Raw genomic sequence first — 27,406 nt, 5'->3', positions numbered from 1 at the left:
CTGACCAAGGATAGAGAGAGACAGAGAGAGGGGGTGTTAGAGGCCGCACGCACTGGCCCAGCCTGGGCAGCCCAGCTTCCACTTTTTCCATTTTCTTAGCAGGCTTGGGATCTGATGACAGCAATTAGCACAGTCCCTACTGCCCCCAGGATCCCGGTTCCTGGCAGCTCAGCAGTGACCGCTGCCCCATGGGTGGCTCGGGCCAGAGCCCAGGTGGCACAAACTTGAGTTGTTTTCTTGGTCATCACTGACAACTCCTGGGCAGCACCCTCTCAGAGCCCTGGGGCAGGAGTCTCAACACTTGCAGCTTGCAAGTCTATCCTGAACGGGCTTGGGCACGCTGGGAAGCGTGAGTAACCCTAGAGCTCCTTCCAGAAACATCTCAAGGGAGGTGCTCTTGGCCAGCAAAGTTTAAACAATCACATAGCACTCCCCCACCACCCTGCCTTCCCGCGCCTAACCCAGCTCCTGCAGGCTAAGCCTCGCCACGCCCCAGGCTGGGGTGAGCACCATCTGAACACTGCTGGGAAGCTGTGCAACAGGGCTCCAGGGAGCAAGCCCTGCCCCCGACCTGCCCACAGACAGGGACAAGCCTGCTGCCGTCAGACAAGAGTCCGTGATGCCCGTGCCTCAAACTCAAAACCCCTGAATCTCTGGGGCAGAGCTGGAGATGCTCGTTCCCAGGGCAAGGGGCACTGGATAGGAGCTGCAGGTGCAGACCAGGGCCCGAGGATCCCCGGGCAGCAGAGGAGCCCTCTGGCTGGCATCTGCGCTGGGCTGCCAACCAGCAGGATAGGGCATGGGCCTCACTGCCCAGGACCCTGCCCTGTGCTTCCCCGTGCCTCCTGGCTGCCCGGGCCAGCCATTCTGACCACGGGTTAGCAGGAGCCTTACTCACCATGTGGCCGGCCGGCTCAGGGGCTGGGCAGAGCCTTGCAGACACTTTCAAGGGCTCCTGGCCTTAAGTAGGCCCCGAGCTGATTGCTACACATTCCTGACCCTGGGATTCCATTGAGGACACTGGTGGGGAAGGCGGGGGCCGTGCAGGCTGTTCGGATAAAGACCTGGTCTGGACAGGATGTGGTCCGGCCAGAGGGTGGGTGCTGGCCTTTGCAGGAGAGCGGCGGGGGCGACCATCACATTGAACAGAGCACCCAAGGCCCAGCTTGGTGATCTTAATGGCCCAGCCAGCCAGCCAGCTCTTCAGGACAGTAAATTACAGACCCCTACTAAGCTGAAATTGCGGCTCCCCATTCACGGCGGGTGAGCAGGTATGTTGGGCTGCAGTACCCGCTGGCCTGAGGCCTTTGGAGAAGCTGAACCAGGCGGGGGTGGCTTGGCTTCCTCGGAGGGTGTGGCCAGGGTTAGTACTGCATGGCCAGGCAGAGGCCCTTAGGTCATGGCTCCAGTGCCCTGCCTGGTCCAGTGCCCAATGCTGGCTGTCCTGCCAGGTGGCCGTAGACACCTTGTCCTTCTGCCAACAGTGGCCACACTTGCCTCGTGGGCCCTAGGGTCAGGCTGCTGCCTGGTGTGCTGCGCTGGTGCAGGGGCCATGCCCCTGGGATCCAGCCATGTTATGCTGGTGCCCACTGGGGAGGAGGCCAGGTTCTACTGGCCTCCTGGGTGGTGAGGTCCCAGGCCAGAATGGACACTGTGCCAACTTGCCCTGTATTGCCACAGTGAGTGCGGAGCTGAGTGGGCCCTCGTGGGAGCCCCCCCAGGGGGACCCTGTGGCCAGGCTGGCACTGCTGACTTCACAGACAGCTTGGCTCCCCCTAGCTTGGCACCATGGGCCGGCTACAGGCAAGTTATGCGCCTGAACCAGCTTACAAGGCAGCAGGGTCTGCACAAGGCCTTGGGGCCAGGGGTGCCACAGCCCACCAGCTGCCTCGGGTGGCCTCTCAGAACCTCGAGCTGTGTTCCCCCACCGATGCAGGGCACACAGACCAGGTCACTCGTGCAATGCCATCTTAACTCCCCACATGGGAGCCCACTCAGGTCCCTAATGCACTGATCAGGGTGAGCAGGAGGTGGCCCAGCTATCTCTCAGTTTGGGCACCCATGCCAACTCCAGGAGCTTGTCCAGTGCACCTGTGTGGTCCAGCGGCACCTCCCCGAGGAGCTGGCAGGCAGGGGCTGGGTGACCTGGCACTCCAGCCACTCAGGATGGGCTTCTGACCAAAGCTTTGCATGCTGCTAGACGCAGATGGGGCCTAGAAAGGCAGGAGGCTGCCCCAAGGTGGGTCAGAACCATGCCCAGCATTTCCAGGCCAGAGCATGGCAGGTGCCATACATCTGGGCCTTGGCTTCCCAGCCCCTCTCTTCTTCCTCACGAGGGCCTGGGATGACAGTTCGCACAAGACAGTCACGTCCCTGCCTGAGCCTCAGCTTCTGCACCCAATTGAGGCTGATGGTAGCGCCACATTGGGGTGGGGGATGAGAGCGGCCTGGCAGGTACCTTCCTGGGGGAGGGGGACATTGGTTCCTGCAGCTCAGCTGGGGTCTCCCTCAACTACCTGCCCCTCTGCTAGCCCTGGGCATGCTGGTTAAGCCCCCTCCCACTATGATGCCCCCCCCACCACCTTGCTCTGTCATAGTTGGCAACTGGAACATACACGAACATGCACGCCACAGAACACTGGGACTGTGCTGCCCGGCACTCCTGCTAGCCCTGTGAGCTGGCCACTCCCCCGCCAAGGCAACAGGACAGGCTGAACTGGGCAAGGCCCCCCCACTCATGGCAGGTGCAGCCTCTGGAGACGCAGGTAGACCCATGATGGCCTCAAGATCTTTGTGGCCTGGCTCCCCAGGGGTCCCCCTTCTGTCCCCTACAGCCCAATCTGACCTGCCAGATCAGGCAGGGCCCCAGCCAGCTCAAGCAAGAACACTCTGGGCTGGGCCCAGGACGTGGGGTTGGCATCTGTGGGCCTGGACACGGGAAGCGCCGGCTGCACAGGGCAGGCATGCAGACATGGCTCCAGCCACCCCCACAGCCACCTCAGCCCTGCGTTCCACCCACACTGGATTTTACTGTATCCGCTCTGGGACCTGTGTCACCCTTAAGCCTCAAATTGCTTCGTGACTAAACGGCCATCAGAGACGGATGCTGCGTTCTTAATAAAGACTCGCAGCCCCCTGGACCTCCAGCTGAGTCCGCCAGGCCCCACAGGGCAGCTCCCACCCCAGCAGCCCAAGGGGAGGCCTGCAGGAGCAGGTCCAGGTCAAGCCCTCCAATCCCCAGCGGCACTCCCCACCAACCTTGCCAACCTTGCCAACCCCAACTGCCACCCAGCTCCGCCCAACTCAGTCAGGTGGGAGGCACCCTGGCTGCTCCAGAACCCACCGTGGGGTAGTGAGCACCTGCCCTGCTCAGGGCTCCCTCAAGGCCGTTCGGGAGGGTGAGAGGCGAGGCCAGAGCCGGGTCACCAGACTTTATTGGGAACAGAAATGCAGACACTGCCAGGTGCACACCATCCCTCCATCCTGTCTCATCCCTGGGGTGCAGCACCCACCCTCAGAAGTTGGCTTGGGCCCTTGTGGCCACCAGATGGCCCTGTGGCCGCTCTCCTGTCACAGCCCTACCCAGTTCCCAGGGCCCTGCCAGCTGCGTGGACTATTGGGTTTGCTGACAAGCTTGGGGAAGTAGACCCTGGCCGCTAAGCCTCAGGGCAGGATCCCGCTGCCTCGTTCTGATGCGGGGAGACCCTGGCTGGCACTTTGTACCTCAAGCCTCACTCTGGCCCTGTCCCCTTGTCCCATGTAGACTCCTGTCCCCAGGGCCTGGCTGGCAGCTCCTGTAGACACAATGCAGTCTGGTCTTCAGAGTTCTAGCCCAAGCCCGGTAAGCCGGGGGGTGGGAGGAGGCCTGCATGGACATGGGTGGTAGGTGGCGAGGGCAAGGGAGCTGCGACGTGGGCCCTGATGCTGTGGGCACAGCTGCAGCTCCACGTCAGATCCAACACTGACGACCCAGAATGACCTGCCAACAGCCGGCAGGGTGGCCTTGGGCTAGCATTTAGAGAGGTTCCCAGAGTTTGGGAGCAGGGAATGGGGCTGCGTGCTGGAGAGCGCCCCTTCCCACTGGCTCACGCTCTGCTTGGCCAGGTCATGTCACAGGGTCACATGCATTCTGACCCCCCTAGCCCCATCAAGCTGGCACAGACCTTCAGCACACTGTAGGGGTGACCCCTTGCAATTTCTGGCTTATTTTGGTCAGTTTTTTCCCAGGGGTCTCCATGAAGTCACCCCTCCCCCAAGGGCGCTCTCAGCAGCCCCCTCTTGCCTGTGGTCGCTCCCATCCCAGACGACAGCCACTTGAATGGTGGGAGACGGAGCGCTTCTCTCACCACAGCATGTGCACACAGGACCCACTTGTATTCCGCACGACCACAGGTGCGGCAGGAGCGTGGCGTGAGGCTCTGTCCATTCCCACTCCCTGGGGCTGGCAGCCCTGGTGTGAAGGGCCCCCTGTGCCAGTGCTTGGGGTAATCCCTGCGGCTCTAACAGGTGCAGGCGCCTCCAGCGAGGCTGGCAGCTGCGGACACTCACTGCCGGGACCTGGGCTCTCATCTGCCCGCTGTCCATCAGGACCAGCTCCAGCCCTTCTGCTTCTACAGCCACGTCCCAGCAAGACAGCCCCGTGGCACTGCCGACACACACATTCACCAGCCAACTGATTGGACGATGAATCAGAAAGTTGCACACTTCCTCAACAGTGGTTGGCACTACGGGGCTGCCAGCAGAAGCCGGCTCAGCCTGGGGCTGTGGGGGAAGATCCCCACGGGTGAAAATTCAGGGTCCCCTGTGTGACAAGCGGCTCTGTGGTCTCTGAGGACAGAGAGGAGGCGCCCAATGGGGACCCTATCTTTGCACTTGACCTCATCCTTGGTCACATGGGCTGTGCACCTGCTCCCAGAAAAGTGCCCAGGGCACAGTGAGTCAGTCTCGCCCACACAGAGGTACTGTCCATGCTGGCTGGACATCGACAGCCGGGGGGACTCAAGGGACACTCAAGTGACATGGCCAGTCAGGCATGGGGACTTTCGGCAAACGCTTTGGGAGGAGGGACCAGAGGAGAGACTTGGCCCCGTCCGCATGCAGGAAATAGCTCCTCCCACCTGCCCATGTTGGCAGCCCTGCAGGGCTTCTCAGCATTGTCAGCAACCCCATCAGGTCCCCATGGCGGCTTGCTGTGTACACACACAAGGGTCCCACGCCTGCTGAGCAGGCCCCCAGCCTGGCCCTTACTGATGCCGATGCTGGGAGCCTGCAGGTGTCAGCTATGTCTGACGGGGGGACATGGGATTGTTGAGAGGTGGTGATGTGTTCCAGAGTGGGATCCTTCCTGGGGACCACTCAGCCATGGCTGGGCTCAGGTGGCAGTTCCCACAATCACCAGCAGGGGACAGCCTCCCAGCGGAAACAGCAGCTTCTGGACGGGATGGGGTAACAACAGCCCAGGCTCCTGGAGTCCCGGGAAGTCGGTTGTGGGTCTGAGAGTGGGTGGAGAAAGGCCAGCTCCAGGCAGAGGGAGGGACTGAGTTCTGGGAGGGCAGAAGGGGCCAGCCCAGACGCCTGCTGCGAGGGCTCTGGGCTGCTGCCTGTCCTGCTTGCCAGGTCCCCACAGGGCCAAGTGTTTACCAGGGTTCCTGGTAGCACTGTCAGAGTCTGGCATTAGCGGTCCCGGCCAGGAAGCAATGGACATTCAAGGCTGCAAGTTCAGTCTGGGCAGGTGGACAGCCACAGCCCACAGAAGCAGGAGCTGATGCTGATCGCCCAACTAGAGGACTCGGTGTGAGACTGGCCTGGTGTGTGTCCCTTGGGAGCAAGGGAGCCATGCACAGGGGTGGAGGACGCTCGGGAGCAGGTATGAGGAAGGCGGGACGGGGTCCAAGGACGCACGGGCTGGACGCTGCGGCCAGCTAGCGGTCTTCCCGGACCGGCCGGATCTTCATCTCGGAGAACTTGAGCGAGTACTGCCAGCCGGTCCAGGAGGACCACTCGATGCCGTCGGCGTAGGAGGCGTGCGCGCCACGCAGGTACTGCCCGTTGAGGTTGGAGGTGTGGCAGTTGCGGTACCACCAGGCGCCGCGGTAGAAGGCAGCACAGTTGTTTTCCGAGTGGTCACTGTCGCGGTCCTTGGTGGTGAATCTCATGCCACTGTGCTTTAGCAGGGAGTCGCCTGCACAGAACACGCAAGCGTGTGGGTCCCCCAGGCCACGTGCCTTGTGGCGACGCCGCGGTGTGTGGGTATCCACGAGGCCTGGTGCCAGCCTGGGCTCCCATCCCCCCTCCCAGGATCCCAGCCTTGGGCATGCCTCCTGGAGACCAACCTCGGGCCTCCAGACTCCTGGCTTGGGGCTCAATTCCACACCTGCCAAGTAGGGGCAGACACGACACTCAGGGCCCTGGAAATGGTGGCCACTGGCCTTGACCTTGACCTGGCAGGACCTCAGCCCTTGTCTTGCTCCACCTGTATGTGGCCCGGGGCCCTACCTGCGGTGCCCGAGTAGCCGGCCACGGTGAGGGGGTATCCGTCCTCCTCAGGGTCCACGGAGAACAAGCCCACACCAAAGCTCCCATAGTGGGCATAGGCCGTGCCATTGTCAAAGTCCTCCAAGTCCACGTGCAGCTCATAGGTGGCCTGGGTGGTCAGGGCATGGATCCTCTTGAGCCCTGCATAGGGGACAGAGCGGTGGGAGAAGCTGAGGGCTGGGGAGGGGGCCTCGCTGGAGAGAGCAATCAGGGACAGGCCGAGCTGAGCTCCGGCCATAGAGAGGGCCAGCCACCACCCAGCGCATACTGTCAGACACGCACTACTTCCTCTTTCCTGCTAGCAGGCATGTGGCCACAAAGGAAGGCCGTGTTTTCCCTGCTGGGTTTCCTCAGCTGAGCCAGGCTCTCACCTCCTGGAGAGGCAGCCCTACCCCAGGTACACCCCTCTCCAGCTTCTTAACCTCCCCCACCCCACCGCTGCCCAGCAGCAGCCCCCTTCCTTGTTGGCTCAGGGTCTGTCCCAGTCAGGGCTGACAGCCTCTGAGAGGGGCTCCAGGCGTGCGGAGGGGGAGGGGACAGAAGGCATTTTCTGCCTGGCTCTGCACCCCCCACCCCAACCCCACACCTGCATGCCTTCTCCTGCCGCCTCCCCCTGGCAGTCCGGGGTCCATCCCTGGCTTGCACACTGGGTCTTTCCCCTCTCCCTCCCCACAAGGTGCTCCCTGCCTCTGCGATTGCCTCTTGATTAAGAGGGCATTTAATTAACCGTCCTACAGTGATCAGCAGCAAGTGACATTTCATTAGCTGGCTGCCCGCGCCTGGCTCCACTGCCCCTGTGTGTCAGCACACAGAGGTTCCTGGGGGCTACGAGGGCTGGACACACCTCACCTCTGGGCCACCTGCGAGGCCCAGGCCACAGTCAGACCACCCTGCCTTACTCTGCAGGGACCCGGTGGGGACCCAGGCTGGGAAAGCAGAGCCTCTCCATCCACAGTTCACCGTGTGCGGCGAGGGACTGGCAGGTGGTCAGAGGTGGGGGTGGGGTAACAGGCAAGCCTCGGGGTCTGAGCTGATCCAAAACCAGAAACCAGGAGCTTCCTCCAGGTCTCCCACGTGGCTGCAGGGGCCCAAGGACTATGGGCTGTCCTCCACTGCTTTCCCAGGCCACAGGCAAAGAGCTGCATGAAAAGTAGAACAGCTGGGACATGAACCTGCACCCATGTGGATCCCAGAACTTGAAGGTGGAAGATTAGCCAGTTGAACCAATGCACCTCCACTTCTGATCCAGTTCCCTGCTGATGGCCTGGGAAAGCAGCAGAGGCTGGGCCAAGTCCTTGCACCCCTGCACACACGTGAGAGACTCAGATGGAGTTCCTAGCTCCTGGCTTCAGCCTGTGCCATCTGGGAAGTGAACTGTGGATGGCAGAGCTCTCTCTGTCTGCTCCCACACTTTTCACATAAATAAGTAAATATAAAAAAATAGGAGACATTTTTAAAAATAAAACCCAGGGGGAAAAGCAGAGTCTAAAATGACTGGCATGTCGCACAATATTAAAATTTAAAACTTCTGGTAAATGAACAACATTGTGACCAAAACAAAACAGAAAAAGCCCATAAATAGTGATGGAGAAGGAGTGGGAAGAGAAACAGCTAGCAGTAGACATGTGTCTCGTGTATGGGACACGGGATCAAGAGCCTTCATATATAAAGAGTCGCCATAAGTCAACAGAAGACAGCGTTTAGTGAGAAGGTGGTGGGAGAGCAGAGGCGTGGAGGGAGGTGACGCGGGCAGAGGGAGGTGATGTGGGCAGAGGGAGGTGATGTGGGCAGAGGGAGGTGACGCGGGCAGAAGGAGGTGATGTGGGCAGAGGGAGGTGATGTGGGCAGAGGGAGGTGACGCGGGCAGAGGGAGGTGATGTGGGCAGAGGGAGGTGATGTGGGCAGAGGGAGGTGATGTGCCTGGAAGCCATGGCTGCAGGTTGAAACTCTCGTCAGGGCACGGGCACTTGTCACAGCTGCCTGGCACGCCCTCTGCACTCCTGCCCGCAGATCCCAACTACGATTCCATGGTGGCCAAGGTGCTCACGCCCTCGCTAGGCGGCCATGAAGAGAAGGGCCCCTGTATCACTGCCTCCTCCCGGCTGGGCTGGGCTGGACTGGGGGAGGAGGACTCTCTATCTTGCCTCTGGATCCATTCACTCAGCTTGGGGTAGGGGACACAGCTGGGCCAGCTCTTCCCCAACACACACACACACACTCACACACACACTCACACACAGGACCTGACACACACACACACTCACACACACACTCACACACAGGACCTGACACACACACACACTCACACACACACTCACACACAGGACCTGACACACACACACACACTCACACACCAGCCCACTTGACATTCATCCACCTGAGCTCTCCGCAGTCACATGAGCCCTGGCAGCCCACTCACTCCTCCCCACTGCCCACGTCCTGGCCTCCTTGCTCAAGACCCACAATCTATCAAGAGCTGAAACAAGACCAGAGGGCCAGGGTGGGCTGCAGGGCCTCCCAGGTGGGTGTGGGGTCCAGTACCCACTACCTGACTTTATGTTAAAATCATAAATGAGCGGGCCTGCCGGCACTATGGCCTTGTGCATCCCATGTGGACACGAGTTCAAGTCCCGGCTGCTCCACTTCTGATCCAGCTCACTGTTAGTAGTCTGGGAAGGCCGGAGAAGCTGACCCAAGTGCTTGGGCCCCTGCACCCACATGGACCTGGATGGAGTTCCTGGCTCCTGGCTTTGGCAAGGGCCACCCAGGGGAATGAATAGTGGACTCTCTAAAAAAAGTAAATCAACCTTAAAATATATACACAAATGGGAGTGGCCGCTCCTGGGGACAGAGGGTTTCTTTCTGGGAGAAGGAATGTTCTAGAATCGGTCAATGCATATACAAGTCCAAGGATGGCTGACCTCCACAGAACCTTGCCAGCCTGGCCCCAGCAAGGCCTTCAGCCAGTGATGCCCCCAACGGCTGGGGTCCCGCAGCACCCATCCTGGACCTAGACTGGTGGCCGGCCGGTCAGCTGGGGCTCTCACCTAGCCAGTGTTCGCCCGTGAGCTTGCCGAAGCCGTCCCGGTAGGCCTCCCAGCCCCGGAAGAAGTTCACAGAGCCGTCTTCCCGGCGCTGAAACACCTGCAGGGGAGATGAGAATGGAGAGCCTCAGCCCCACGGGGCGACCCGGTCTGCCCTCTGCACTCCCTCCCTCCTGGCTGGCCAGGGCATGGCAGCCTCTCCCCCCAGGGGCTGGGACGGAGCAGGGGCCCAGGAGTCAAAATTCTCTAGTAGTCAGATTCTTGATGGCAGCCCGGCACCTGCTCCTCACTTGGCCTCCATCCTCCACTTAAGCTGCCTCCCGAGATACCAGCACTCCCGCGGGAATCAGTAAGGGCTCAGAGCACCCCCCCCCCCCACATACTCTCCATTGTAACGACGTGGGTGATTTGGGAGTGGGGAATCCCATTGCTTTCAGACAAGCACGAGGCCGGCCAGAGCAGAGCAGCTGCGAGTCTTCACAACTTGGACGCACACTCCCGCAGGCCACCCAGCCTTCCAGTCTAACAAGCCTTTTCCTGCTCATTTGCCTCGCTACTCCTGCCTCCATCTGTGCCCGTGGCCACAGAGCTTGCGGATTCATCACTAGGCAGGCTGGAGTTAGTGGCTGGGAACCAACCGCCCCTGGGGACACACAGGCTGCCCTGTGGACAGCCCCGGGGAGCCCAGGCGAGATGCCGCGCTTCACAGCCCCAGAGGGCTGAGATGGGTTGGGGCGGAGGAAAGTTCGATCCAACGCATGAGATCTGAGAGTCCTATTGATGCCTGCACATTGGGATCCAGAGCACGCGTCCTTTGAAAGCACTAATCCTGCAGAAGCCCCGACACTCCTGAGAGAACAGGCCAGGAAGCCTGAGCCGAGCCTGCTTCTGCGGGCGGAAGGGGTTGGCAACGTGTGCGTGGGCCACTGCGGGGGGGGGGGGCCTTGCTCTGAGACCCTGGGCAGTGAGCATGCCCAGAGGCAAGGCAGTCCGGGCTTTGCAGGAATAGCTCACTCAAGCTGCTCTAGCTGTTGAGGCCTCTGTTTTGTCATCTGTAAAATGGGTCCTATGACCTCACCTGCCTGTGATAAGCCACTGAGAATAAGCCAGGAGCCTGGGCAAAGCGGGTGCTCCATGTCATCTCAGAGTCACAGACCTATCCCAAGGTTGGCAGTGGACGTGTCTGTGTAGGCGCCAGCCGGGGCACCCATGGGAATGCAGGATCAGTCCTGGGTTGGACCCTGGGCACCAGTGCAATGAGAAGCAGCCAGCGCTGACCACCAGGCACAGGGCTGCTTGCTGAGTCTTGTCTGCGTGTACCTGCCACTCCCGATGGCTGGGGTACTGCGGGCCCTGCGCCCTTGGGACACTGGCCGGCGGTGAAGTGGCATTGCCGGAAACCACAGCTGCTACCAAGGCTGTGGTACGACTGTGTTCTCAGGCCTTGGCTCCAACCCCCAGTGCCAACTGTGCCAGTACGCCAGTGTGCCAGCGGGGTGCGCAGATGGAACAGAGCCACACACCGTGCCAGTCCAGTGCTGGGATCTGCCACAGGAAGGGCCCAGCCCAGCTCTTGGCTGTCCATAGCACTTGCACCCCAGCTGGCCTGGCCCTGCAGAGGCCCCAGGCGTGCACCTTTGACTTGTAGGAGCTACCTGGATATGCTCGAGTAACCCAGCCAAGAGGCCTCTCATTTCAGACCAGAGAGGGAAGCCGGAGGGAGCCACGCCCTCCTCCTCACCCGGTGCTGCTGCTGGAATCCCCACCTGGGACCAAAGGGAGGGACACCAGATGGAGCAAGCAAACCCTTCGCTCTGGGTGAGCTAGGGGGCTAGCTCAGCTCCAGGGACGACTCTCTTGGCTCAAGCCAGGAAGTCCCTGATGGGGAGACACCGGCCACCACCAAGTAGAGGCCTCTTGGGCCGGCGCCACGCGTGGGAAGGCAGACAGCACGTGTTTGCTCTGTGCCAGCACCCGCCGCTCAGCGGCTGTGCCAAGAGAGCCGGGGCCCACGTGCTCCCACAGATGGTGCTGGGCGGGCTCAAAGGAAGGATGGAGGGAGCTTGGGGCAGCTGGTGGTCCCGTGTCCCTCTTTCTCCCCCTCAGCCTGCTCCTCTCTGCTGTAGCGCTAAGCCTGAGCACCCAAGCTGGACTCTGCTCACCCAGCACCAGCCAGCCAGTACCTTAAGATAACCATCCGCCTCCACCCCATAGCCCTGTGTGGAGGGGTGTGTGCGCCCCTTGAGCAGACCATACACTGAGTCCAGGGACCGTGGGTGGTCCCCAGGCCCAACAAGCTCTCCCCAGGCTGGCTCCCAGGGGACACCAGAAGGCCTCTGCTGTATGACCTTCGACCCTTGGCTTCTCTCCTTCCCCCAGGTGATCAGAGCACGCTGTGTGGGGCGGGTGTGTGCTGACTGCCACCCTGGGGTGGAGGGCTCTCTGGAGGAGGAGGGCCCAGTGGGGGAGGGGGATATCTCAGATGATGCTGGGCCTTGCCAGGCAGTCAGAAGGGCTGAGACCCAGACCCGATGCCACGTGTGGGGTAGGGTCTCTGCCACCTTAGAAGGTGACACTCAGGGTGGTTCGTGGGCCTTCGTCAAGTGTCGCAGAGCATGGCGGCTGCGATGCTGCAGCATCCGCTGAGCAGGGAGCGCCGACTCCCCATGTGAAAGAACAAGGGACCTCGCGGCCTTCAGAGGCGGCCCTGGTGCATGCTGCCTGGGGGTCATGTCCATGTCCCTGGGGGGTGGGAGGTGCTCCAGGCACATTCCTGGGAGATCTCCCCAGCACCCCTGGGCAGAGGCAGTGAGGTTCTGGGTCAAGGCTGTGCCACTCCCCAGCCCTATGACCTTCCCCTGCCTCAACTTCCCTCTCTGTCTTCACACACACACACACACACACACACACACACACTCATGGGGTCAGAAGACGCACAACGCATCCACGTCACCACCCTCCCCTGCGGAGCCAGTCGCGCAGCCCAGAAGGAAGTCGGGCCCACTCGTTGTTTTTGACTGGAAATGGTCCCCCAGGCTTGGCACCCTGCCCCTTTCCCAGTTGGCAGTCGGCGCCTGCCGGCTCTTGGCAAAACACCCTCGGCATTGCCATTTCCCGGCTGTGGAGCCGCCACGGGCAGAGACTGGGCGTACCACGTGTGAAGTCTGAGAAGCCCAAACAGCCCCCTGTCCCTGGGCTGGGCCGCCCAGGTCTCTCTGCCACCTGCATCTGGATCCTGTGGGGTGAGGCCGTCTGGCACCCTGTGCACAGCTGGGGCTGGCGAGCACCCAGGAGCTTTCATCTCTGTCTGGGCTGGGAGCCTTTGATGCTCTCCACATAAGGGCAGCAGGTCCTCCCACCGGGAGAGTGAGCGCGCGGGGCGGAGGGAAGCAGGCCTGGGGAGGTTTTTCTCACGGCACAGCCAATTAGAGGCATCTCTGAGCCAGAGGAGCCAGCAGACAACGTGGCCGCGCTAAGGTGGATGCAAGTGGGCAGTGTGGACGCAGCATGGTCCCGGCTGGTGACTGTGCAAGGACGCAGGCTTATCAAGGAGGCCTGGCTGGCAGCAGGGGACTGCCCACCACCACCACTCCTTCCACCCACACAAACCTGCGATGGGCTCCAGGCTCGGCCACCCCCTCTCCCACGTCCTGCAAGGCAACAGGGCTGTTCACGCAAGGAACGGGAGGCGAGAGGGGCTCAGCTTCACACTGTTGGGGTGCCGGGATGGGTTGGGGAATGCCAGCGTGGATCTGCACCGGTCACCTCCTTCTGTCTCCATAAACTTCCTCCGTCTCACAGTGACACAGTGTGACACGGTGCGTTTCACGGTGAGGGAGCAGGAGGACCCAGGGTGTGGGCAGCACGGCCACTGGAAACCAAGCGGCCCCGGGCTGGGGTCCTGGCGGGGGGGGGGGAGTTCCTCCCCAGGTGGTTGGCCTCAACCCCGCCCGGCAGCCGGGATCCAGGGAGTTTGCACTCCTGTCCATGCCCATGCGGGTCACTCTGTCCTGGTGGCAATCCTGCTGTCCCTGTCCTCAGGCCATTCTACAGGATCCCACACTGCTGAGCTCTGCATTTGAACCTGTAAATCAGGGTGACCTTGACCGAGAGGCCCACCCCACCAGCCTCTGAACGGTCCAGCGCCCCCTGGTGGAGGGGGTGCAGGCAAGAGGCTTTTGCTGCCTCTGGCTCCACTAGCACCGTCCTCCAGGGTCGGCCACTACGGGCCAGCATGCAGCGTGGACGGGCCCTCTAATGAGGACGGATGGAGTGGGGGCCGCAGAGGCGGCTGCTAACTGCTGCCCAAACAACAATGGCGTCTCGGAGAGATGCTGGGCGGCGGGAAGGTGATCCTGACAGATGTCCGGCGCTGCCCGCACACAGATTGCTTCTGACGGAAGCCCAAATGGATATTAACGTCCGTCGGCTGGACAGCCACTTCGGAGACCAGCACAGGCTCCTTTCCGCAGCCCCGGCGGCAGGTGCAGTGCCCTGATCTCATTGCTCCCCAAAGCTGAGGCATTCGAAGAGGCCCTGAGCTGACCGCCTTCCCTGGAGACCGACTAGAGTCCACGGCTCCAAGCCGCTCTTTGAGAACCCAGGTTCCTGGCCCAGGGGGCCCACAGAGGCAAGAGCCATAACTCAGACTTTCTTAGAAAAACAGGAGAGCGCCGAAATCCCAGACACCCAGCCCTCCCGCAAAGCCAGGTTTAGAAAGCTGTCTGCCTTGGGGTCCTGGGCGGCTTCTCACCTGCGCTCTTGCTGGCTCCAGCTGTCCCCGCCCCGTCTCCCCCAGGCCTCTGCTGAGGGATGCAGGCCTTTTTCCAACCTGCCCCGGCTGTCTCCAGCCTTGCACCCCACCCCCACTGCTCTCAGATGCTGCTCCTGCCTCCCGACCCAACCCGACCCGACCCGGGCACTTGCTCTGTCTGTTGTGACTCATCTCCTGGAAGGGACGACAGGCTCCTGGCTGAGAATCCAATCCAAGATCACAGCACCCCCTCCCCCACCGATGCAGGCAACCCTCCCCCACCTCAGCCCCTCCCCACCCCTGCCAGGGCGTCAGGTCCTCAATCCTGCTGGCTGGAGCACCGGGGCCTCATCCTGACGGGGCACTCAGGGGCTGTTGTACCTAGCACAGGGAGTGGCCCACAGTCCTCAGCGGGGGTCACACACCTGCCAGACACTGATCAAAGTGTTCTGAGGGGCTGGTACCTTGGTGCATTGTCTGAAACGCCTACAGCCCCTAAGAGTGCGGGTTCAAGTCCCAGTGGCTCCAGGTCCCATCCAGCTCCCTGCTAACACACCTGGGAAAACAACAGAGGATGGCCCATGTGTCTGGGACCCTGCACCCACATAGGAGACCCACAAGAAGCTCCTGGCTCCTGGCTTCAGCCTGGACTGGCTCTGGCCATGGAGGCCATTGGGAGAATGACCCAGCAGATGGAAGATCTTTCTCTTTGTCTCTCTCTGTAACTCTGCCTTTATTTTTTTTTAAAGATTTATTTTATTTTTATTGCAAAGCAGACATACAGACAGGAGAAAAGAGAAAGATCTTCCGTCTGATGATTCACTCCCCGAGTGACCACAATGGCTGGAGCTGAGCTGATCCGAAGCCAGGATCCAGGAACTTCTTCCAGGTTTCCCACGAGGATGAAGGGTCCCAAGGCTTTGGGCCGTCCTCCACTGCTTTCCCAGGCCACAGGCAGGGAGCTGGAAGGGAAGTGGGGCTGCTGGGAATAGAACCAGTGCCCCTATGGGATCCCGGGTGTGTGCAAGGTGAGGACTTTAGCCACTAGGCCACTGTGCCAGGCCTGTAACTCTACCTTTCAATAAATAGCTTAGAAGGTGGCAGAGGCCGAGGTCAGCTCCACAAAGCACTGATGTAGCCAGGTACCCTTCCAGTCTCCTGGGGCCATAGACCACCTGCCGGAGGGCTGCAGGCCCTGCCCCTCGAGGTCCCTGTGGATCGAAGTATCAGTGGGGAAGTCCAAGCAACTGGGAAAGGAATGTCTCCCAAGCAAACAATCCCTGTGTCCTACACACCCTGGTGGGGCGTGTCCATGCCCAGGCCTAGCTGGGTGGCCAGCACGCAGGGATGGTGGCCCTGGGGCAGCGGAATTTCCCCACCTGGGCCTGGGCTGGGGTGGGGGGGTGGTCTCAAACCCTGGCTGCAGCGTTCTGCAGCCCCCAGCCTCCCTGCAGCACGTCCCCTTGGCGAGTTGTACTGTTGGCAGCCCAGTGTTCTAAGCCAAACCTGTACCCCAAGGCAGCTCTGTCACCTCGCCAGCAGGGGGCGGCCTCGGTACACCTGCCGGCCAAGTGTGAGAAAACCTCCGGACTCTGTCCAGGTCCCAGTGAGGACTCAACAGCACCCTCCATGGTAGGATGTGAGGCTGGGGGAGGTGGCAGCCGGGGGAGGTGGGAAAGGGGTCCACGTCCCCCAGCAGAAGCCTGGGGCATAGGAAGGAGTGAACCCAAACCAGCGAGAGCATGGGTGAGGAGCCCCACAGGACCACAAGGCTCCCAGTGCCCACTGGGAAACCTACATCCTGTGGTGGCCACTACAGCCCAGCCCAGCCGACTGTCCTGGAGCTGCCGCCCCTGCCAGCCCTGCTAGGCTGAGCTCTTTCTGGAGGATTTTCCTGCATACAGAAACCCCTTCCTTCCCACTTGCACTGGGAGTGCCCCCTCCTTCACCAGGTGCCATGGTGCGCTGTCCCCCGACAGCAGGTGTTGGGACTCCCACTCCACTCCCCCGACAGCAGGTGATGGGAGTCCCACTCCACTCCCCCGACAGCAGGTGATAAGCCCCTGACAGGCACGGGGGAGACCCTGGCTGGACTCCTCTTGCTGGCTCAGCCTGGCCCAGCTCTCCCCATCAGCGGCTTTGGAGGAATGGGGGGACCTCTGCCAGAGCCACCGCCCCTCCCCTGCCTGAGGCCCAGAGCCCTCCAGGTGGGGCACGCGGCTCCTCCTCTCCCACCGTCACTAATCCTGGCTCCTTCCCGGCTCCGGGATGAGCCCAGCTCGCGGCCTCTGCCTGCCGCAGCGCTCACAGCGCCCGAGCCAAGGATGGCCTGGACTTCTTAAGTGGTTAGGAAAGATCAAAAGAAGCAGTGCTGTTTATTTCTTGAAGCTTCTTTATTTTTATTTATTTCAAAGGCAGAGAGAGAGAGTTCTTTCACTAGAAGGGCTCAGCAGCCGGGGCTGGGCCAGGCCGAGGCCGGGAGCCTGGAGCTCCTCTGGGTCTCCCCGTGGGAGGCTGGGCCATCCCTCGCTGCCTCCCAGCTGGCCGGGTGAGAGACAGAGGTGGAGCTCAGACCCAGAGCTTCCATACTGGGTGTGGATTAACCCACTGCACCATGACACCTGCCTGCAAACACCCTTGAAGCAGTAACAGGAAGGACAGCCACAACTTTCCCAAAACGCAAATCTCAAAATTTACAAGCAAACATTGGATCGAAGCCACCGCTGGGCCTTCAGGCCTCGCTTTCGTTTCCTTACAAAGCCCAGCTGGGCGACTGACCCCAGACAGCCGAGCCCGCGGCGTACCACCCTGCCCCTGGGCCCCGGGGGCCTTCCAACCTCCCCCAGTCACTGCCTCACTCCCCCAACCCTAGCCTTCGATTGGCAGTTACTTCACAGCAACCTCCGGGACCAGAACCAGGTGACTTGGAAATCCAACAGCTCCTAGCCAGGCAGCCGGGGGTGGGGGTACGGAATGGGACGATGGGGGTGTCTCTGACCCTGTGCATTACAACCAGGACAAACCCCAAAACCCAGTGCTCCCTTCCCGGCCATCCCTGGGAGTGCCCACCACTGCAGGGCCTGGGGAACCCTGACTTGCCAGCCCAGAGGCAGAGCTGGCAGCTGACTCCAGGCTAGCACGGCGCCCCGGGGGGTCTGATGCCCCAGTCACGGCCCGGGGGGGGGTAAGGGGCAGCCCGGAACCCCGACCCTCAGGCCCCGCCCCCAGCCAGGACTCACCGTCCAGCCACCGCCATCAGTGCGCATGTCACAGTAGACCTGGAAGCCGGCTGGGTAGTGCGTGGGGAAGACGGAGTACACACCGTCATCCTGTTGCCCACTCAGGAGGACGTCCAGGCAGTCCCGGGGCCGAGAGCCTGTGTGGGGCAGGGCTGTCAAAACCTGCGTCCTCTACTCACCATGTCCCCCACTGCAGCATCACCTCTAGCTTCCTCATCTGGACAGTGGGTGCACTGACCACGCCATGCAGAGACAGAGAAGGCCCAGCCGGTGGCGTGTGTGCGGGCAGTGTCCTGGCTGCACAGGCAGAGCTGGGGTGGGGAGCCAGCTCTCCCTGCACCCCTCTGCCAGGCTGGGGGCCCAAGTATGGAAGGAAGGAAGTGTCCCGCCTGGCTCTCACCGTTGGCGCAGCCCCGGGGCCGGGCTCCCTTGGAAGGTGCTCTCTGCAGGTCGGCCTTGACGCGCGGCCTGCCCAGCCCGCCGTCCCTCTGCAGGGCATCCAGGACGTCACCGACCGAGGTCGCCAGCTGAGCCATGTGGCCTTGGCTTTCAGAGAGGAGCTGTAGGCACGATGGGGGGTGTGTGTCTGTAGGTGCAGCCACCCTCCATGGGGTTCCGCCCCCTGGCCTGCTCTTGCCCCAGGTCACTGGCCAGGACCCTCGGAGGGGTCAGCTGAGCTCGGCTGGACCCCGAGTGCTCAGAGAGCAGGGGCTGGACTGGTTCCAGCAGGCACTGCTGCCATCCCCTCTGTGAAGCGGGACTCTTGTGACCCCAACCGTTCTGGGTCCCCATGAGGAGCACAGCACCCACAAGGCACACCCCAGATGGTCCCACATCCTCCAGGCCACAAAGTCTTTGCACCCACTGTCCCCTGTGTGTGTGAGCCAGGAGCCTTGGTGTGGCCCTGGGCTGGGCCCCAGCTGCCAGCCCCCTGTGTCCCCGTGGCTTCCGGACTCCCTGCCCTCACTGGGTGCCCCCATCTTGCTGCAAGGGGCTAGGATTGGAGGTGTTCCAAGCAGGGCAACTGTGGCCAAGGACAGGGGTGCCAGACACAGACAGGCAGCCGGCCAGTGGGCGCTGAACTTGTCCCCTGGCCATAGCGCCTGTCAGAGGAAGAGAAACAGGCACACAGGCTGGGCCAGCAGCCTCAGAAACTTGAGCTCTGGCTCAGAGTAGACACTGGCACAGCAAGCCCAGCGCCCCCGTCCTGTGGCGCCCCCTCCTGGCCGCTCCCTCAGCGTACATCTGCAGATGGTCCAGGTTGGAAATGACCACAAAAACACACCCTGAATTACTGGGTGACTGGGGCCTGCTGGGCAAGCCATCCGTGCACAGCAACGCAGAGAACCAGACAGTGAAATCAGTGGCCGCTTCAGTCACTGAGTCTCAGCAAGGCCCTTGGCCCTCGGGGTGACAGACGTCCCCAGCTCCTGGGGGTGCTGAGTGCTTGTTAGCAAAGAGCCAGGCACATAGAATGGCACAGTGAGCTCCTCGCATGTGCCAGCCCCTAGGACCGGGAGTCGTGGGTCCGACAGGTGAGGGGGCTACTAGAACTGGGACCTGGACAGGATGCCCTGGCTGCTGTGGGTGAGGCCCAGCCAAGAGTCCAGTCTGCCAAGCCCAGCCCCTACACCACAGGATCACAGGCCTCGCCAGCTGTGGGGTGAGCTTGGTACCCAGGGCAGCCAGCACTGCTCTGAGAACCGCCCTACTCCAGGGCTGGCACTCCTGGGGAGGGGTCTGGGAGGCTGGGAGAGGCTTGAGGAACTACGATTGCTTGTTTCTGAATGACACATAGACACCCAGGGCCGGTGCAACACGTGTCAGCTCAAATGTGCCCCCACTGGGACACTTGTCAGGTGAGCCTGGGAGCTCCTGGCTCCCAGCGAAGCCATCGGTTTTGCAGCTGGGCCTCCTCCTAGGTCGCAGGGTTGGGCAGGGACCTCGGAATCTCTCCTGCCCCACCCCAGCATCTGAGGGTGAGACCTGAGCCAACCAGGGCAGGGCCACACGGGGAGTCAGCAGGTGGGAAGAGGGGGCTTTGGACACCCAGGAGTCTGGGCACAGGAAGGTGTGCCCCTGCTGGGCAGGGAATGGGAGGAAGCACCTGCCCAGCAGCCACCCAGCTGCAGCCTCTATGGGCAAGGGGCAGGGGCAGCCCAGTACTCACCAGCTGATAGCCACCATGCTGGTCCTTGCGGGTGTCCAGCTGGGGGGGGGGGTGGCGACTGGCACATGGCCCAGCTCCAGCCCCCGAAAGGGTTGTCACTACAGTGATGGCGCATGAAGACTGTGGGGAGTCCAGGTCCGCCCTGGCCCCCAGGACTCAGGACAAGTGACCTGGACCCCAGCATTCAGTCAGATTCCTGTCCTGTAGGGGAATGTGTCATTGGCCCTCAACCCAGAAGCCCGTGTCCAGTGGGCCTTTGCTGACGGGGCACCCAGGCTTGGGTCTGACCGACGGCCGCAGACGCCACACACACCCCGGGGCGGCAGCAGAGATGCTGGGTTTGAATATTAGCTCTCTGGAGCTGTGTGGCCTGAGACAACATGCCCTGCCTCTCTGAATCTCACCACTTTGTCTGCAACCCTGAGGCCTTAGAGGTGAGGCGAGGCAGTGGACAGCAGGAGCCCAGCTCGGGGCCCACCCTGCCCAGCGGGCGGCAGCCAGCCCAGCACCCTTACCTGGATGAGGCGGCCCTGCTCGCTCTGCAGGGCGCTGAGCCCCTGGCCCAGGTTGCTGTGGCCCTTGCGCAGCCCCGCACACTCAGCCTGCAGCTCTGCAGCCCGGGTCAGCAGCCGCGGCAGCTGCTCAGCCAGCGTGTCCAGCAGCTCTTGCTCCTGCCCACCAGCCCACCGTGGCTGGGCCTGATGTTGACTCAGTGCCTGCAGCACAGACGCCTGGGCGCCCTCAAGGCGGGCGAAGCCGTCGGCGAGGTCAGGGCAGCGTGGGTCGATGAGGATGCTGAGGTGTGAGCTGTCAGCCCTCTCCACTGTAACCAGGGCGCCGTTGGCCCCTGCCGGCCCCGAGCTGACCACGGGTGGTGGCGCCGTGCCTGGTGTGGGGGCATGGTTCAGGAAGAGGATGGCGCCGGTGACAGCCACGGCCAGCAGCACGGCCAGGGCCAGCAGGACAGTGCACAGCAGGTAGCTGCAGCTGGGCCGCTGCAGGGACACGGAGACAGACGGGAAGAAAGGGAGCAAGTGTTAGGCCTGGGCCACTTGCGCATGCAGCCTCCGTGGGGCCTCCCAGGGCACGAGGGGCTGAGGGGCGGGGCCCAGGACCCCTGCACTGCCACCTCGCTGAACACCCAACTCCTCACCTGGAGGGCGGGTGCAAGAACAGCTCTCACTTCTGGGCGTGCGTGCACCTGCTGGGAGCGTTCAGGAATACAGGGCTCTAATGTTGACCGTGATGGCGACATAAAGAGCTGGGCTGTCCCTGGGGAACGAGGGCCCTGGCAGGGGTGGGAACGGGCACCTGTCACTCAAGCACCCGAACAGCCTGGCACACCCACAGCTCTGGAATCCCAAGCCTCTGTCTGTTCTCCATCTGCCCTGCACACGGCAGAGGTCGCCCCGTGCCCCCTTCCTCTCCTTCCTTGGTGGTATCTGAAACCCACTGGGAGTGGCACCCAGGCGTCACTGTCCTCACAGGAGCTGGGACCCTGCAGCACCCACAGGCACACGCACTAGACCCTGAGGTCCAGAGAGGGCGCAGGGACTGCCCAGAGACACAGCAGTTAGTAGAGCTCCGAGGGGACCTCCAAGTGCCCCGCCTTTTCCACCTGTACTTTCTCCACCAGGGGCCAGGAAACTCACACACACACACACACACACACACACACACACACTTCCTGAATTGGACCTGTGTCTTGGACTAGGCTTGGCCATGGAAGCACAGGGGCTCAGGACCAGCCTGTGGTGCCCGTGCGGGGAACACGGGTGTCTTTTATCACCCCATGGTGGGTGAGCATGGGGCATCTGGGAGTGGGCACCCCTGCTGGGCTCCCCACCTGCCTTGTCCATTTTGCAGTCTAGCACTGCGGACACGTGGGGGTACCTTCTGGCTGCAGCTGACAGCCCTGCTGGCTCTGCTAGCACTCCAGAATGGCCCTGCCTCTCGCCTCGCTGCTGCATCCGAGGGCTGAGCCGGCTGAGCAAACACTACGGGGCAGCAGATTCTTCCCACACACCAGGGAGGCTCCACCAGGGAGGCCCGAGTCTCCCCCTTGGCATGCTGGGAGGATTGGGGGCCAGCGAGAGGAGGAGACTCCAGTGCAAGGGGTCTGTTTGCCGTAGGTGGCGGCAGAGACACCCTTGGCCTCTCTTGGAGCCCCTGCCATTCAGAGGCTCAGAGCCGCTGTCCCTGCCCCACGGCCATCCCGGAGCCACACGGCCAGATGACTTACTCCAGCCAGCCCCCCTCCAGTGTGCCACATGGACAGCCCTCCCCTAGGCTGGAGCAATCCCTCCCACCAGCCTAGTGTATTCTCCTCCTTGGGGAATGCAGGGAGCTGTCCCCTCCTCCAGGAAGCCTGCCTTGACTGTTTCCTCCGCTTCCCCAGTCTCTAGGGGTTCCTGGTCCTCACCTTTGCCTCTAGCCGTTCCTGCCTCACTCAGTCACTACACCCACTTGATGCCCACTGCGAGACAGGCTCTGGACTGGAATGCTGCATGTCTTTGGGGGCCAGAGTCCTCTGGCGGGATGGGAGGAAAGCTGTGGATGCAGCATCCGGGGACACAGGTGAGTCCCGGGTGCTTGCATCTGCCAGGGACCATGTGGTACTCAGTCTTGACTGCTGGGTGCTGAGTGGATGGGCAGATGGAAGGAAGGGAAAGCAAATGGAATCAGAAGTGGAGGCCCTCAGCCCCAAGTCTCAGCTCAGGGACCCTGGGCAGAGCCTGGGTGACGTGGGTGGGCATGGCAGCCATGCCAGGGATGCTGGCTGAGCTCTGCCTGAATCCTAGCTGGGGTTTGCAACACCCAGCTGCATGCCAGCAAGCAGGTCACTGTGCACAGCTCCCGGTTCCCCCACAAGACACCTGGCCTCGAGGAGCAACTTGGCTCCGAGCCCAGGCTGCGGCCTTGGCCTACAGGACCCCCAGCGGGTGAGGCTGGGAGGGGTGGAGAGAGGCTGGGACCCCAGCCCTGCCAGGCCCCTCCTGCTGGGAAGGCAGAGGATACTGGAGAGGGGCCGCAGGGGCCTCAGGACCAGGACACATAGCAGGGCACCAGGCAGAGAAAGAGGCAAGCTGGCAGCCGAGCACGGTGGTTTTATAGGCTGCAGCTGATGAGCCCTGCATAGACATCTGCGTGGGATAACTCCGGGGGCTTTGGCCCCGGCAGCCCGATGGTCGCCCCCGGCCAGCCTTCTTCATCAGCCTCTGGCCAGGCCCAGTATCCCCAACTCCCCAAGAACTCGGTGTCCCAGGCCGTGGGCGTGGAGGAGCCAGGTACCTGGGTCAGGTGGGAGACCACTTTCAAAACCTTCTCGTGCCACTAGCCCCCTGCCGAGCCCCCTGCCGAGCCCCCTGCCAAGGACATGCCTACATTCCCTGGGTGACCCCCAGGGCCAGCCTGGACTCAGGGACTGCCCGGGAGAACAGGCCTATGCCAGGTGCCCCAGAAGGCTGGTGGTCTGCTGGCAGGAGGGGGGTGGGGACTTGGGAGGAGGGTTGCAGGCTGCTCTGGGCCCTGGGCACAGCCCTCCAAGTCCTGTTATGGGGGGACACCTGTTGAGGGCCCCTGGAACCTCCTGGGGTGGTGGAGGTGGAGGGGGCTGGGGTCACAGGCATTTAAGGGGACACACTGTTGTGAAAGGAGGTTCACAGGGCTTCTTTGCAGTCTGGTCTGCTCCCACCTCCAGGCTCCCCTGGCCACCCCAAACTTGAGCCCACCTGGGTTTCTTAATCGTCCTTTTCCCAAGGCTCCTACACTCACTCCCATTTCTGTTCCGACACCCCAGCCCCTCCCCAGCAGCTGCTCTGGCCAAGGGTCCCATCTCATGCCTCTAAATCTCTGGGGATTCCCTCCCACCTGGTCCCTTGCTGCCCCCCAACCCACTGCCCAGGTGAGGCTGTGAGCTACACTCCCAGCTTCAAGGGCAGAACCTGCTTAGCCCTTGGCCTAGGGTTCCCACAGCCCGGCTCCTGCCAGCCCCAGGGGACATGCACGCTGCTCCCTCCCCATGAGACTCCCCCACCACTGCCACCTCTGTTAGTGTGTGTAAGGGGGGCTACACCAGGGGCATCTTCCAGCTGTGAGGCACAGACCACACCCTTCAGCTGCACCTGCTCGGGCAAGTGGGGGCTTCCTTAGTAACCCCTGAGTGAACTGGCCACAGCCCAATGAGAATGCTAACCTACCTTTTTGGAATGCTCTTAGAAGTTCTGAAAACATCAAGAGAGAGCACTGGGATGGGTGGGAGGGCGTGCTCCCTGTGCAGGGTCAGGGGGACAGACTGCCGGGAAACAGGAGGGGACAGTGCCCGCGCTCCCGAACGCAAGAATCAGGTCTATTTGTGGGTCCTTTCATCTGAGCAAGTCCACACTTCCGCGAACATTCCGCGGCGTCTCCACGCCCCACGGCAGTGACAGCCTCTGCCTGGTTCAGGGGCAGCGAGGACGCGCTAACGAAGTCGGAATCTGCAGCTCGTTCAAGGTCATCCAGCAAACGAGGAGCTGAGGGCACCTGGGGCTGGGTCCAGGTGGGACCCAGGCATCCCCTGTAAGTGGTCGCACCTGGGCACAGCCCTGCTGCTGCAGGGGAAGCTGAGCAAGCTGCACAGGTGAGCTTCATCCTTGGGAATGACACGATTCGGCTAAGCCAGCGGAGTCAAGGAAGTGCGGCCAGGATCTTAGCGCTGTGCATTCCCACAGAGATGCCTCCCCCCTGGCCCCAAGAGCCCCCGGTCCTGGCTGCAGCTTGCCCAATCTCAGTCTTACCATCTGCCAAATGGGCTTGTCCGCTCTGCTGCCAGCCGCCCAGAGTGTGGTGACCAGGCAGTGAGGTCACCTGGAGTCTGCCCCCACCACCTCGCTGGGAGCCCTGTGGCCAGGCCCTTCAAGGTGGACATTCCAACCCCATGCCACCATGATGGGCAGAGGGGAGGTGAGGACATACAGCGCCCATGTAAGGGACTGGTTACAGCCCAGGACCCACCCTTCTGCACGTGCGAAATGCCAGACTGCCTAGTGATATGAGAAGGAAGTGCAGGTTGCTATTCCCATTTCACAGATAGCAAAGCTGGGGTCCAGAGAGGGAGGGTGACTTCACCACAGTCACACAGCACATCTGTAGGCAATACTGAACTAGAAGGCGGGGCTTGTGTGAGAGAAGCCTGGAGCAGCCAGTGGCAGGGCCATTTCCCCTTAAGCAGGTACAGGCAACCGACGCGGAGCCGGCAGGGGTTCAGCCGTACGACAAAGGTAAGGTGGCGGGGAAGGAGGTGCACCTGCCACTGGACACTCGGATGGGAGCCATAAGCACTGCCCCAGGGAGCAGGGCAGCCACACTTCCCGCAGGCCCTGCAGTGGACAGCAGCTGCAAACACTCCGGCTGCCGCTCGGGGAAACCTGGGCCACAGCTGGGCAGGGAGAGGCCGAAGGAGCCCACGTCCACGGGGGACTCCTGAGAGAGGACAGCCTCATGCCAGGCAGCACGGCCTCCGAGAGACAGGAGCTGGCAGGCCCAGGTGACAAACACGGCCAGGACTTGAAGACCCAGCCACTGGGCACCAGGGAAGGCTTCCCAGAGGAGAAGGAGGGTGGCTTTGCGCTGGATTTTGAAGGATGCACAGATCGGCCCTGAGCGAGATGGCAGGTGTGTGTTGGGTAGGTGAGGAGAGGTCTGGCCAGTGGCAAGGAAAGAGATAGACAACCAGAACTGAGGTAGCCCAGTGCACACTCAGGTTAACCAAAGCTAACTGGAGGGGAACAGCCCGCTGGCGATGGCTTGGGAGGGCAAGCCAGCAGTGAGGGCTACTGTGCTCGAGCTCTAGGGGACCACCTGGACTGTGCCCACCTGGGAGGGGCCCAGGGGAGAGGTCCGAGAGGTTGACACACACATGCATGTGCTGACATGCTGTGTGACCTGGACACATTCATCTACCTCTCTGATCCCTGGCTTTGAAGTGAAAACGCACGCCCGACCCACCTCTCCCCTACTCCCAGACTGGGCAAAAAGGGAGGATGAAAACATAGAAAGGAACTTTGTACACCAGACAGGGCTGGGTCTCCAGGGAGCCACGCAGTACCACCCCTCCCCAAAGAATGAGCAGGTGGCAGCTCCTGAAAATGAGGGACCGCCAAGGCCCGCCCCTGCCGCCCCCTCCTGCCACCGCACACACAGACTGTTCCTTCCCCAATGACATCTGTCTGGAAGAAATTTGAAATTTAAAACGGCAGCCCCATTATTTCCTTCTTCCGACAAACGGGCCTCCCTAGCTCGCCTGCCCGGCCGCCTGCATGTCCACCTGGCAGATCCCTTGGCAGCCCAGCCCTGGGCAGCCCCGGGGCAGCCCCTCTACCTTGGCTTAGCTGGCTAGCTGGCCAGCCTGGGCGCTCTGCTCTGGTTCTGCTCCAGTGCACAGCCCTAGGCGCCCTCCAAGGCCCCGCAGCAGAGGCAGCACGGAACGAGCAGACCAGGGTTCAAATCCCCACAGAGCCGCGCGCCCCGCAGGCTGGAGGAGCCTACCCCCTCCCAGCCTTGTATACAGGGTGGTAGTCGCTATCCTCGCTTTTTCCGGGAGGTGAATATGTATCCATCTCCCACCCCCACCCCCGGGAGGACCGGCCAAAGTCCCCAGGGCTAAATCCTGCCCTGGAATCTGGGGCTGATGTGCCAGGTGCCCGCCTGGTACAGGGTGGTGCCCGGAGACGGGGCTTTGGTGAAGACTAAGCTGCCCATGGCCGAGGCGGGAAGCGGTGGCTCAGCAGGACTGGTGGTCTGCGGGGCTCACACGGCCAGTTATCGGTCCCCTCCTGGCACTGCACACGAGGGCACCGGGTCTTTGCTGGCGACGCGGGGCTGCCCTGCAAACGCCCGTGGCTCCCGCACGCAGGAAAGCACCTGCTCGGTCTCGAGCCTCCGGAGCCTCTCAAGGGTGCACCCCAAACTCCAGCCCCCGCACGAGGTGCCCGCCCCACCGGCCGCGGGGGCGCCCCTGGAGTCCCGAGCGAGTGCTCATACCTGCGGCTTGTCGCGCGGTCGGTCCTCAAGTTGGGAAGCGCCACCCATGGTCTTCCAACGGTCGTTGACCATCTTCCCGCAGGACTGGTGGGGACGCCGGGCCCGGCGCGCCGCTGCCGAGCGCAAAGGCGGCGAGGTGGGCGCGGGGCGCGCTTGCCTCGCCGGGTCCCCGCCTTGCTGTCCGGCGCCCGGGGCGGCGGGGCGCGGGCAGCCGTGTGCGGGTGAGAGTGGGAAGCGAGAGCGCGAGAGCCGCCCGCCTGCCTGCTCGCCGCTCGCGCCGCCGCCGTCCCCGCGCCCGCGCCTCCCCTGCGCGCTCCTCTCCACTCCCGCGCCCGCCCGCCTTCCCCGGCTCCGCGTCTTTTTGTCTCGGACTCTTCGCTCTTCCCGCTGCCCTCCGCCTCCCCACCACTGGCGCACACCCGTGTGCACAGGCGCGCGCTGCGACGGACTTGCAGGGGGAACTCCGCCTCCCCAAACGCCACCACGGGAAAGGGGACAGAGCCGGTCCCTAGATCGATCGCAGGGCCGGACAGGAGGGACAGCGAGTAGTCCCGGACGGCCCGGCCCTCGCGGGTTCCCACCTGGGCCTGAGCACCCCGGGCGAGGCCTCGGCACAAACTTCCTCGCCGGCCAGATTCGCAGC

At 62.4% G+C, this 27,406-nt stretch overlaps 1 protein-coding gene across 1 annotated transcript; it reads right to left on the bottom strand.

Annotated features, from left to right (window-relative positions):
• Nucleotides 1-5,908: 5,908 nt before the first annotated feature.
• On the bottom strand, nt 5,909-26,876 carry FIBCD1 (fibrinogen C domain containing 1). The gene is made up of 7 exons (XM_040963842.1): nt 26,764-26,876; nt 20,256-20,735; nt 17,971-18,130; nt 17,571-17,707; nt 9,582-9,678; nt 6,496-6,675; nt 5,909-6,181 (listed from the first exon to the last, which is right to left on the bottom strand). The coding sequence occupies exons 1-7, from the start codon at nt 26,833-26,835 to the stop codon at nt 5,922-5,924; spliced, it is 1,386 nt and encodes a 461-aa protein (XP_040819776.1). The 5' UTR covers nt 26,836-26,876; the 3' UTR covers nt 5,909-5,921.
• Nucleotides 26,877-27,406: the final 530 nt, after the last annotated feature.

The sequence above is a fragment of the Ochotona curzoniae genome, unplaced genomic scaffold (assembly GCF_017591425.1).
Source record: "Ochotona curzoniae isolate NIBS_2020 unplaced genomic scaffold, NIBS_Ocur_1.0 scaffold_3208, whole genome shotgun sequence".
Taxonomy (NCBI): domain Eukaryota; kingdom Metazoa; phylum Chordata; class Mammalia; order Lagomorpha; family Ochotonidae; genus Ochotona; species Ochotona curzoniae.
The sequence above is the reverse complement of the archived record's forward strand: the minus strand, read 5'-3'. Positions and strand labels throughout refer to the sequence as shown.

Excerpts from the sequence above, each read along its gene's own strand:
- FIBCD1 (XM_040963842.1), bottom strand. The coding sequence starts at position 26,835 with ATGGTCAACGACCGTTGGAAGACCATGGGTGGCGCTTCCCAACTTGAG. Across the intron at positions 20,736-26,763 it reads GACCGCGCGACAAGCCGCAG|CGGCCCAGCTGCAGCTACCT; the intron begins GTATGAGCACTC and ends GTGTCCCTGCAG. Across the intron at positions 6,182-6,495 it reads CGGCTACTCGGGCACCGCAG|GCGACTCCCTGCTAAAGCAC; the intron begins GTAGGGCCCCGG and ends TGTTCTGTGCAG.